The sequence below is a fragment of the Salmo salar genome, chromosome ssa19, assembly GCF_905237065.1.
Source record: "Salmo salar chromosome ssa19, Ssal_v3.1, whole genome shotgun sequence".
Lineage (NCBI taxonomy): Eukaryota > Metazoa > Chordata > Actinopteri > Salmoniformes > Salmonidae > Salmo > Salmo salar.
In genome coordinates, this window is record NC_059460.1 from 13574631 (window position 1) to 13587744 (window position 13114).

General features: G+C 46.3%; 1 protein-coding gene across 2 annotated transcripts in view; it reads right to left on the minus strand.

The window, feature by feature from the left end:
• Nucleotides 1–13114, minus strand: part of LOC106578496 (retinal-specific phospholipid-transporting ATPase ABCA4-like) — a 70740-nt gene that overhangs the window by 1545 nt on the left and 56081 nt on the right. For both annotated transcript variants that reach the window (XM_045702108.1, XM_045702107.1), the window contains 21 exons: nt 12710–12885; nt 12400–12524; nt 12095–12193; nt 11544–11733; nt 11290–11384; nt 11166–11198; nt 10826–10931; nt 10656–10730; nt 10360–10529; nt 9188–9365; nt 8742–8857; nt 8187–8334; nt 7826–7949; nt 4258–4387; nt 3892–4012; nt 3544–3606; nt 1910–2016; nt 1578–1719; nt 1098–1232; nt 774–970; nt 309–558 (listed from right to left, as the gene is read on the minus strand). In XM_045702108.1, the coding sequence (XP_045558064.1) occupies nt 309–558; nt 774–970; nt 1098–1232; nt 1578–1719; nt 1910–2016; nt 3544–3606; nt 3892–4012; nt 4258–4387; nt 7826–7949; nt 8187–8334; nt 8742–8857; nt 9188–9365; nt 10360–10529; nt 10656–10730; nt 10826–10931; nt 11166–11198; nt 11290–11384; nt 11544–11733; nt 12095–12193; nt 12400–12524; nt 12710–12885 (2780 nt within the window). The remainder of the gene's footprint in view (nt 1–308; nt 559–773; nt 971–1097; nt 1233–1577; nt 1720–1909; nt 2017–3543; nt 3607–3891; nt 4013–4257; nt 4388–7825; nt 7950–8186; nt 8335–8741; nt 8858–9187; nt 9366–10359; nt 10530–10655; nt 10731–10825; nt 10932–11165; nt 11199–11289; nt 11385–11543; nt 11734–12094; nt 12194–12399; nt 12525–12709; nt 12886–13114) is intronic.

The window sequence follows — 13114 nt, forward strand, 5'->3', positions numbered from 1 at the left end:
TTCCATCTATATTTACTTCGCTTATCAATAGATGCAAATATTGAGAGGTACTCTATTTGTTACATCAAATACTAACAATGGAGGGTGCAAGTATTGGTATTTTGGTAGTTTTTTTACCCCTAAGTCCATAGATTTCTTAGGTGTTTCTTACTAAACTTCAATCAATATACAACATACAATATATTTCCTGGCTGCTGTCCATTCATCTCTGTTTAGTAATTATTTCATGAGCCATACTCAAAGTCTCTGTCTCGCTAGCTAGACCTTCAATAATAAAGTTGAGCGAGAAAGACTAGGTGAGTGTTTACCTGATCTAGTGTCGTCTGGGAGACGGTGTAGTCCTCTATATTGAGGCGGTCCTTGTTGGCCAGGACCAGCTGGAAGATCCTAGCCAGGGAGGAAGAGGCGATTTCATACTGCAGAGTGTTGTAGTGTTTCTCCCTCTGGACACAGTCAGGGAAGGTGCTCTCCATGAAGGCCTCGGCTGGGTTCAGGTCTGGGGAACAACCTGGTGTGGAGGCCTGGATCTTCATGGTGACCACGTAACCATCACCAAACCTACAAAACACACAGTCCAATACAATCCAGGGCTGGTTAGACTCATAGTAGATAATTGGGTACAGATGAAGAAGGTACATGAATTACAGCAGGGAAATAGTATTTTCTTTTAGAGTTTGTACTATAACATTAAGGCAGTTTCAGATCGGTTTCAGATCTACACACTAAACTCTTCAGTAGTGACTATATCTGAAGGAAATAGAGACAGAACCTACTTGTATTTGAGATGCTGGATGGTACCAAGACACTGGAAGGTGCCATTGACCATAATAGCCAGACGGGTACACAGAGCCTCACACTCCTCCATACTGTGTGAGGTGAGGACCACTGCTCGGCCATCTTGGATTACACTCATTATGGAGTTCCACAGGAAACGACGTGAGTGGGGGTCCATGCCTGTCGTGGGCTCGTCCTGGATAGTAACACACATAGAAACATCTTCAGATACACACTAACAAGCAGAATACAGAACCATTTCTTATTTCCCCTTAACCCCCTAACTGAAGACCCACGGACGACTCCAGTAATGGTAAGCTCACCAGCAGGACCAGCGGAGGACAGCCGATCATGGCAATGGCCGTGGATAGTTTTCTCTTGTTGCCGCCGCTGTAGGTACCGGCTGTGTGGCCAGCATAGTCAGCCAGACCCAGCTTCTGAATTGCCCAGTCTGCCACCTGAGACAGCAGAAGGACACATTTTTGCCACCTCTACCTGGCTAAATAAATAAATAATAATAATAATACAATAATAACAATAGTAATTTGGTGGGTGCTTATATTTGTCCTATTTCACACATTAAATGTGTTTTTTTTGCATATCCCAACTCTCCCTGAGACAACCTCGGAGAGTGAGTTCATGGCCAGGGTCAATAAAGGGTAGATAAACATAAACATATATCCACACACTGAGGTGGATATAGCTATTCATTTGAGTTCAGAAACTTTCATTATTCTAACCATGACCCTAACCCTAGCCTCTAAACTCTGAACCTAACCCGTGACCTCTGACCACAGCCTCACCCTGCTGATCTCGGACTCAGGCACCCCTCTGAGGCGGGCATACAGATGGAGGTGCTCTCTGCCAGTCAGCAGCTCATCTATGGCATCAAACTGGGGGCAGTAGCCCATGTTCTGGTGCACGTCCAGGATATTGGTAAGGATGCTGCAGGGACAGGGAAGAAGGGTACGATTACAGGTGAAAAGCCTAGAGCTGTGCTCTGTTGTGCCACAGGGCTCTATTTTAGGTCCACTGTTATTTACTAATGATATCAACAGCATCGGGAAAAACATTGATCATGCCAACTGTGATTGAGGAAGCATATGGCAATATGGCAATGCCCCATGTCCTGTACCTGTGACCAGTGACAGAGGCTTCTCCTGAGCTGACATCAGTGTCTCCGGTCAGCATTTTAAAGGTGGTGGTCTTCCCTGCTCCGTTCACACCCAGGAGCCCAAAGCACTGGGGAGAGGAGGGGAGAAAAGGATGATGAGAATATATTTTATCACTGGGTCTCTACGCGTCACCTTCCCGTGCTGTATAGCTGTGGTACTAAACTCAGCAAAAAAAGAAGCGTCCCTTTTTCAGGACCCTGTCTTTCAAAGATAATTTGTTAAAATCCAAATAACTTCACATATCTTCATTGTAAAGGGTTTAAACACTGTTTCCCATGCTTGTTCAATGAACCATAAACAATTAATGAACATGCACCTGTGGAACGGTCGTTAAGACACAACTTCCAGACGGTAGGCAATTAAGGTCACAGTTATGAAAACTTAGGACACTAAAGAGGCCTTTCCACTGACTCTGAAAAACACCAAAAGAAATATGCCCAGGGTCCCTGCTCATCTGCGTGAATTTGCCTTAGGCATGCTGCAAGGAGGCATGAGGACTGCAGATGTGGCCAGGGCAAAAAATTGCAATGTCCGTACTGTGAGACGCCTAAGACAGCGCTACAGGGAGACAGGACGGACAGCTGATTGTCCTCGCAGTGGCTGACCACGTGTAACAACACCTGCACAGGATCGGTACATCTGAACATCACACCTGTGGGACAGGTACAGGATGACAACAACAACTGCCCGAGTTACACCAGGAATGCACAATCCCTCCATCAGTGCTCAGACTGTCCGCAATAGGCTGAGAGAGGCTGGACTGAGGGCTTGTAGGCCTGTTGTAAAGCAGGTCCTCACCAGACATCCGCGGCAACAACGTCATCTATGGGCACAAACCCACCGTCGCTGGACCAGACAGGACTGGCAAAAAGTACTCTTCATTGACGAGTCGCAGTTTTGTCTCACCAGGGGTGATGGTCGGAGGAATGAGCGTCGAAGGAATGAACGTTACACCGAGGCCTGTACTCTGGAGCGGGATCGATTTGAAGGTGGAGGGTCCGTCATGGTCTGGGGCTGTGTGTCACAGCATCATCGGACTGAGCATGTTGTCATTGCAAGCAATCTCAACACTGTGCGTTACAGGGAAGACATCCTCCTCCCTCATATGGTACCCTTCCTGCAGGCTCATCCTGACATGACCCTCCAGCATGACAATGCCACCAGCCATACTGCTAGTGATTTCCTGCAAGACAGGGAGGTCAGTGTTCTGCCATGGCCAGCGAAGAGCCCGGATATCAATCCCATTGAGCACATCTGGGACCTGTTGGATCAGAGGGTGAGGGCTGGTGCAGTCCATGACGAGGAGATGCACTGCAGTACTTAATGCAGCTGGTGGCCACACCAGATACTGACTGTTACTTTTGATTTTGACCCCCCCCCCCCTTTGTTTAGGGACATAGTGTTCCATTTCTGTTAGTCCCATGTCTGTGAAACTTGTTCAGTTTATGTCTCAGTTGTTGAATCTTGTTATGTTCATACAAATATTTACACATGTTAAGTTTGCTGAAAATAAACGCAGTTGACAGTGAGAGGACATTTCTTTTTTTGCTGAGTTTATATAGAGGTCTATAGTATAGAGTGGTACTGTACTGACCTCCCCAGGTGACACTCCCACACAGATCCTGTCCACAGCCGGCTTAGTCTTCCCCATGTATGTCTGGGAGGAGAGAAAGAGAGCAAGAGAGAGCAAGAGAGAGAGAGAGAGCGAGAGAGAGAGTAGTTAGAGATAAATAGAGAGAGGAAGAGAAAGAGATTGAGAAAGATATAACCATCTTGTTCACACTGCAAACTATTGAGTCAATAACCAAGAAACACATAACACAGGAGTCCTGAGTGGTCAGTCAGTCAGTCAGTCAGTCAGTTAGTCAGTTAGTTAGTTAGTTAGTTAGTTAGTTAGTTAGTTAGTTAGTTAGTTAGTTAGTTAGTTAGTTAGTTAGCATACCTTGGTCAGGTCTCTAATCTTTAAGATGTCATTCTTGCTTCCTCCATTATAGATGCGTTCTCTCTCCTGGGCCACATCCACATCTTCCTCCGTGATGGGATCCATCTTACAATCTGTGATCCTATTACAGGTAAGAGGTCAGAGGTTTAAGGTAAGAGGCGAAGTGCTGTTCTGGACTGCTCTCACCATCAATAATGCATAGAGTTACTAGTCAACTGGTAATGGTCAACAGATTCATACGATTCTGATCCAACAGATTCAATAACACCATACAAAGATGAATTAGCTTCACCAATTAGATGATCTTTTTATGTACTACAGCAATGTAGACTTGTATATTAGATGTGAAGTGAAGCTGTTGGTTACCAGTGATCCAGGAAGAAGCGGTACTGGATCAGGATGTTCATGATGAAATAGACAAAGCCCTCAACAGCCATGAAGACCAGGTTCTTCCCTACAAAGTCCCAACTGTAGGGGTCCAGACTGAAGTCCTCACCTGACACACACGAAGCAAAGCAAACAGGATCAGCATGTAGCATGGAATAATCAGCATTTGTACACCATCTGATCCAACCGATGTGTGAGAAGTGGGAAAAGTTTGAGTGCTGACAACACTGAATATGCTCCTGTTACACTTTAATCAGTCAGCTTATCTTCACATAAACCATTCATCAACAAAGCTGGGTGATGGTGCATGCACACTCGGTGGCACCTGCTCCTATAGTCTCCTATATCCACTACCCACCAACAGTACCTTCGGGAAGTATTCAGACCGTTCCCTTTTTTACATAAGTATTCAGACCCTTTGCTATGAGACTCTAAATTGAGCTCAGGTGCATCCTGTTTACATTGATCAACCTTGAGATGTTTCTACAACTTGAATGGAGTCCACCAGTGGTAAATTCAATTGACTGGACATGATTTGGAAAGGCACACCTGTCTATATAAGGTCCCACAGTTGACAGTGCATATCTGAACAAAAACCAAGCCATGAGATCCAAGAAATTGTCAGTTGAGCTCCAAGACAGGAATGTGTCGAGGCACAAATCTGGGGAAGGGTACCAAAACAATTTCTGCAGCATTGAAGGTCCCCAAGAACACAGTGGCCTCATTCATTCTTAAATGGAAGAAGATTGGAACCAACAAGCCTCTTCCTAGAGATAGCCGCCCGGCCAAACTGAGCAATCGGGGGAGAATGGCCTTGGTCAGGGAGGTGACCAAGAACCCGATGGTCACTCTGACAGAGCTCTAGAGTTCCTCTGTGGAGATGGGAGAACCTTCCAGAAGGACAACCATCTCTGCAGCCCTCCACCAATCAGGCCTTTATGGTAGAGTGGCCAGACGGAAGCCACTCCTCAGTAAAAGGCACATGATGGCACACTAGGAGTTTGCCAAAAGGCACCTAAAGACTCTCAGACCATGAGAAACAAGATTCTCTGGTCTGATGAAACCAAGATTGAACTCTTAGGCCTGAATGCCAAGCGTCACATCTGGAGGAAACCTGGCACTATCCCTACGGTGAAGCTTGGTGGTGGTGGCAGCATCATGCTGTGGGGATGTTTTTCAGCGGCGAGGACTTGGCGACTAGTCAGGCTTGAGGGAAAGATGAACGAGGCAGTACAGAGAGATCCTTGATGAAAACCTGCTCCAGAGCGAAGATTCACCTTCCAACAGGACAACGACCCTAAGCACACAGCCAAGACAACGCAGGAGTGGCTTCAGGACACGTCTCTGAATGTCCATGAGCAGCCCAGCCAGAGCCTGTACTTGAACCCGATCAAACATCTCTGGAGAGACCTGAAAATAGCTGTGCAGCAATGCTCCCCATCCAACCTGACATAGCTTGAGAGGATCTGCAGAGAATGGGAGAGACTCCCCAAATACAGATGTGCCAAGCTTGTAGCGTCATACCCAAGAAGACTTGATGCTGTAATCCGTGCCAAATGTGCTTGAACACAGTACTGAGTAAAGGGTCTGAATACTTATGTAAATGCGATATTTCAGGGTTTTTTTTATATATAAATTAGCAAAAAAAATCTTACAATGATGATGTATTACGTGTAGATTGATGATGGGAACATAACAATTTTCTCCATTTCAGACCTGCCAACCATGTCCAACTTTTTAGAGTACCAAACGCACGCGGCAAATTGGAGATTCAACTCGCACGAGTAGCACGCACGCTCGTCCACACACTGCTTGTGAGTCTGATTGTATTTATGGAATTGTACCAAATCAAGTTTATAAAAGGTTGGAATACTTTCTTGACAGCATCCCATTTACACACATGGTAAAAGTCACTAACAATATGTAATTAGAAAATACACACAAAAGGCCTTTATTCTTGGAGATTACATGCACAGTGTAGAATGGAGATAATTATCTATAACGTTTTTCTTAGCACATGCCCCCAAATTTAGTCTCTATAGTAGAGGAACGCTTGTCACCTCTCAACCATAGCCAATCACTAGTGCCTGCTCACAAGTATTGGCTTTTTAGACACGATTCCTAATCAACACTAAAAGCAAAACCGTTTTGGAAACAAAAACAAATGATCGCATCGACAAAGACCGCAAACTGGCTACACAAAGCTTAGAAGAGTCCGCTGTTTCAGTCTATGTAAAGCAGCCTATTGTATTTCTTTGCAGCACATACATAATTTCAGATTTTAGAAATTGATAAAATCTCAAATCTAGTGCAAAAGCATTTTAGAAGCATTGCCTCTATCGCTAATACCAGACACTCACGCATTCTTCATCGCTCAGTCTTCTAAACTCCCGACTCCATTTAATGCCAAGATAATTATATTTATTTTTGATTAATCTTTTGTAATGCTTTTTGTGACGTGGATCATTATCACATTTACAGTCTATCAGGTTGCGTGATCCTCGTAATGTTACGTGGAAAATACAACTAATGGGACGCAGAATTAAATGTATAGCACACTCGCACAAATGCGACCAGTTATTTTTCGTATTCGCATTTCATTTATTTCACTAGCAAATGCGAGTGAATTGCTGGCACTTTTGAGCCCACTGAATGTCCATCTCATGTTCGCTAACGTTAGCTTGAAACAATTAGTGTTTACTTCCCCACAACACACGGAGTCGAAAGGGGATTTGTCCATGTGTTTACGTACAGCTGACAGTCGGCAGACTCAGCATCACAACAAACAGCAGGAGGGGCAGACACCGGGTAGCTACAGCGAATAATGATGAATTCATCTCCATGTCAGTTGACACAAACTCCGTACATGTCTGTGCGTTGCAGCTCGAGAATCGGGATGTTAGATTTACTCAGTGGATTTATTTTTTATGAAAATGTAAAAAAAAAAAAATGTTTCAAAAGAAAAAAATATATAAAATCAGGCCCTATTCATTTCTGCATACTTTTAACTCGGATCTCATATCTGTGTACATGGACAGAAAATTGCGTAGTTGGTACTCAAATGCATGCATGTTGGCAGGTCTGCAATTTTAGAATAAAGCTGTAATGTAACAAAATATGAAACTTTCAGGAAGGCACTGTACCTAGCTTACCACGCTCATTAGTCGACACCGGCTTTGACTGGTCTTATCAGCCGATTAGGGGAAAGCTTATTCAGATCCACAAGTTATTTAAGAAGTGTCTTGGGTGTAAATCTCCGAGAGCTTCGGCAGGACAAATACACAGCATCATGTTTCAGAGGCCGTCGGCCCGACCCGGGGCCATCCGAGGCCAATGGTATTCCCGTCCTGTTATGGCATTCCGAATGCAACAGGATTTTGGCTTTGGGGTCTGGAGGTGTCCAAGACCTGGAGAACAGGCTAGGGTTGCTAGCGGCATTTCCCTGCTGACCAATCAGAATGCAGGCCTTGGAGTGAGTGGTGGGGGTGGCAAGGGGTTGAAGGGGGTGAGGGGGTTGGAGGGTGACGGGGCAGGGGGAGTGACTCACCAAAGCGGGCATAGACGTCAGTAACAGCCTGGTTCATAGCCATGTCGATTAGACCCCGGCCAAGACAATAGTGGGGGAAGATCAGCAGCATTTTCTTCAGCAGCTGGTTACACTTATACAGCGCCTGAGAGAAGGAGGAAGTTAGAGTGATAAATAAATAAAGGGAGGGAGTGGGGGAGAGAGAGAAAGAAGGAGAGAGGGGGGGGAGGAAGAGACAGAGAGGGAGGGCCAAACCACACAGTAGAATCGAGTCACTCAGCAAGCACTAGTATTTGAAGAGTCATTGAGCAGGGGGGTAGAGACAGACAGGTCTGTGAGTAAGTACAGGAAGCGTTTATCCCAGGCTGTGCTCTCCACTCACCGATGTGCTGTCAAACAGGTCAAGGATGAAGGTGATGGCACTGCTGTTGATGCCAATAAACAGGTTGATGCAGGACAGAGAGACGTAGGCTGTGCTGGGAATACTGAAGATGTAGGACATGGGGTACATCATGGGCGTCACAGACCACCTGCAGGGGACAGAGACAGGTAGGGAGTGTTTTTCCTCATCGGTTTGATCAAGCTTATATTTTTTAGGATCATCTTAACATTTACATGTGGTCCTTGCCTAAATGTTCATTCTAGAAGAAGGGTTTCCTCTGGTCCAGAATGTCAGCTTATTCTGTCACTGTTGGGTGGGGTTGAGTGGCGTAAAAAGCACTATAAACCTGCTACAGGTTTAGCCCCATTAACACAGCACTTAAGTTCTCGTCGCCTGCATCGCTGTACAGTACAATCCATTCATCATTTACAGCATGCTATAAAGGACTGTTCGAGATGCACTCTCCAAGGATAAATTACGAGTTAACCTAAATCGGTAACCTTCCACCTTTAGCCCAAGTAAACGGGCGTACTGTACTGCAGTACACTGACTTACCCATAGAGCATGAGCAGGGCTGCCAGGGGTTGGAGGTTGGTTGGCGACGTGTAGCACTTCTTGTCAAAGACCATGAAAATAGCCACCACCAGTGCTGCACTGATAGAGTAATTCACCTGATGAGGGGGAAGTGGCACAATGAATGTCAAGCTCTATGTAGAAAGATCAAATGTATCTCTCAACCCGTTGGGCTGTTTGAGTGGACACGTACGCCCTTCGGCAATAAACTACATGACATTACGTGGAATACGGTATGTAACAGATGGTAAATACCGTTTCTACAACCTGTCACTTCACTATGATCTCTCTTCACTGGAATGATCTGTCATGCCATATTAATATTGATCATTTAAGAGAGTGGGTAGCCTCTCCACGAACCATTTTGGCATATCAAGAACTTGGGGCGTGTCAATGTGAGATTGGAGAGAGTATGATGGGAGACATACCATGTCCCAGAGGAAGTTGGCCATCCAGTAGATGACGGGACTGACCCCGCTGACGAACTGGAGGTGTTTGGCCTGGGTCACCCTCTCCTGGATGAGGTAAAGCACAAAGGAGGCTGGGACAAAGGACATGGCGAAGATCACACAGATAGCCACCATCACATCCACTGAGGTGCTCAGGCTAGGAGAGGAGAGGAGAGAAGAGGAGAGGGAGTAGGGTTAGATAGAGAACATCACACAGATAGCCACCATCACATCCACTGAGGTGCTCAGGAGAGGAGAGGAGAGGAGAGGAGAGGAGAGGAGAGGAGAGGAGAGGAGAGGAGAGGAGAGGAGAGGAGAGGAGAGGAGAGGAGAGGAGAGGAGGAGAGGGAGTAGGGTTAGATAGAGAGCATCACACAGATAGCCACCATCGCATCCACTGAGGTGCTCAGGAGAGGAGAGGAGAGGAGAGGAGAGGAGAGGAGAGGAGAGGAGAGGAGAGGAGAGGAGAGGAGAGGAGAGGAGAGGAGAGGAGAGGAGAGGAGAGGAGAGGGAGTAGGGTTAGATAGAGAGCATCACACAGATAGCCACCATCGCATCCACTGAGGTGCTCAGGAGAGGAGAGGAGAGGAGAGGAGAGGAGAGGAGAGGAGAGGAGAGGAGAGGAGAGGAGAGGAGAGGAGAGGAGAGGAGAGGAGAGGAGAGGAGAGGAGAGGAGAGGAGAGGAGAGGAGAGGAGAGGAGAGGAGAGGAGAGGACAGGGACACAGAACGGGGTTAGATGATCCAGGAGAACTGTCTATTAGATGCTTTAATCACCTCACCTGGTTGGCCAGTACTCACTCAGTGACCTCTAGTATCAAATCTCCTGAAAGGCCAGTACTCACACAGTGAGCTCTAGTATCAAATCTCCTGAAAGGCCAGTACTCACACAGTGACCTCTAGTATCAAATCTCCTGAAAGGCCAGTACTCACACAGTGACCTCTAGTATCAAATCTCCTGAAAGGCCAGTACTCACACAGTGACCTCTAGTATCAAATCTCCTGAAAGGCCAGTACTCACACAGTGACCTCTAGTATCAAATCTCCTGAAAGGCCAGTACTCACTCAGTGACCTCTAGTATCAAATCTCCTGAAAGGCCAGTACTCACACAGTGACCTCTAGTATCAAATCTCCTGAAAGGCCAGTACTCACACAGTGACTTCAGACAACTGTTCCTTGGTAAGGTTGAGAGGGTGGTTGATGGTGGTGATGCCGTATACATCCAGCCTGGCATCTTTGGGCAGGTTGGCTCTGAGGATGGCGTTGTTGGCCACATTCATGAAGGCCACCATGGCATGCCAGCCCTTGTTGTTGTACCACACCTTCAAAAATACAGAATGGATATTCTAGTGAATATTTTGCTGGTGTATGGTACAAAAGTAAGACAGTGGATTTGCAGTAGAGGGTTAAATTGTATACAGTGTAGACAACTGCAATATATGCCTTGCCTTGACATTGTATTCACTCTCCATGTATCGAAGGAAGGTTCCTATGTCCTTAAGAGTTTGTTTGGAGTATTTACCCTGGAGAGAAGAGTACCATGATTGGTTACATGGACAGTTACAGGGCTGTTGAAGTGTGTAAAGATCCACACCAGAGACATCTTTAGTAGTCATACCCCAGTAACATTGAGCAGTCGTCCCAGCTGTGACGCTGCGTCCTGGATGGTCTTAGGGTCCACATCTAACACAGGAAGCTGTCCCCCGGCAGATATACCTCCATACCTGGATGACAGACAACAGACAACACATATACCTCCATATCTGAACACCAGGAGTGAGACCGTATACTCAGTGAAAGCTAAAACTCCTTATACAATAACGGTACTATGCCCCTGACCACCAGAGGGCGCTACAACATCACTTTCCGTTACATGACGGCCACAAGCAAAGGTAACACCCACCTAGCTCATTGCAAATATGCTACGTTTCGAATTTTGTAAAATATGGAAATAGTACCTTTGTTCATTCACCCAGTATTTGCTCTTCAAACTGAACAAGAAAGACATATGAATTCTGCCATTAGAGTTGTGTATGTAGAACAGAAGAAAGTAGATGAAGGGCTGAAATAGTTCCACAGTACCTGGCCTTGATGAGGGAGGGGTAAGTCTTCACCAGGTAATCAGAGATATTCCTGCCTGTTAGGTCCACCAGAACATCACCTGTCGACTGGATCCTCTAAAATACAACACACACACACACACACACACACACACACACACACACACACACACAGTGTGCATTGGTGACTGACTGGGATTTAAACCGGGGCCACTTGATTACCACAATACTGTATCAGCCCATTGAGTTAAAGCCTATGCATATGTCTACACTAACCTGTGGTGGTGTTAGCCCCCCTGCTCCCTCAGGGCAGACAGGCAGCATGGTGAGTTTCCTAGGGGTACTACACTGGCAGCCCGGGGAAGGGTTAACTGCGGTCCACTCTGGTCCATCCAACATGTCTATCAGCGCAGGGTTCACGCGCGGCATCTCCCACTCCGTTGTGATGTTATTACATGGGAAATCCCTATACCGGGAACACACAGGAACACGCACGCACACATGCACATTGTTACACTTGAAGTGCCTATCAGGATCAACATGATAGACAAAATCATTTTTCGGGCATATGCAACGATGCCTCCCTCCTCCCCTAATGTCCGTTACTTTTGGGCATACAGTAGCCGACATGATATCAGTAACTATGACATTCTTTAAGATGGTCTCAAACTCAATCCTAGCGCACGTCCGGCCTGCGAGTTGCTTTCTGGCCCCCAGACTGATATCTGACTCCTATTGGAATCGAGTCTTAAAGTGATGCTATACTTCGACACTGAGCAAACAGATGATATTGTATGGTAAGTGAACTGTCCCTGGTCAATACTCACTCCAGAGGTTCATCCACCATGCAGCGAGTCCCAAAGCCAGGCTTGTTCAGCAGCACCTCTCCAAAGTACCTCATCTCAGGGTCCAGGATACGCTCGTTACTGGAAGATGGCACATCCAACAGTCAACAACAGTCTTTATCAAACATGATCAAAATCCACATAATCATTCGAGACTTCTACGTTCTACTCATGTTTTGTGCCAGTGGAATTGCACTTCCTCAGACTGAATCTGCTCTGAATTGGCTGGACGATTGGTTTAACAAATGGTGCTAGACTCAGGGCAGGACAGAAGTCTCTATGCTCACCTGAAGAAGGTGAACTGTCGTCCATACATCCAGGGACTAAGGGTCAGGCTGGGGTACTCTCCAAATGGAGGTACGATCGTAGTGAACATCAGTGATACAAACACAAAACTGGCAGGCAAAACTATCTGAAGGAACCAAACAAAAAGACACAGGGACGTTTCCATATTCAAATTCTGCATAATGAAACTGGAACCATCAAGAAATGTGTAACATTATTGCACATGATTATAAATAGGGATTTATAGCCAATGCACATGATAGAGGGGACGCAAAATACACAGCGCCAACAGCCGTCTGTGGAGAATGGTACCTGAGCAAAGAAGTCCTTATGTGATCTTGTGGCGTGGTGAAACCGTTTGATGAGCAGGGCAAATAACTGTTTCAGGACCAGACAGACACCTTTGACCTGTCTAGAGCCCCGCCCCTCGCTGCCCTCCGAGCCCCCAGAATTCCCCTGCCTGTTGGCCTGGGTCTCTCCGTCTGCCTCTGTAACGTAGGGAGAGGTCGGGAGTTAAACGCTCCCTGTCTGCAGACAGAAAGAGTGATACTACACAGCTTAAATGGTCTTCTACAGTGATAGGCATAAACACTCTGCATGACCTGCAAGCCTGCAGCGTCACCACTCAGCGTAAGCCTGAATCTATTACAGCTTCCTGTAATGCCACTAGAGAACAGTATATGGGTCCAGAATTGACGTTGCCCATGGAGTCCTAGT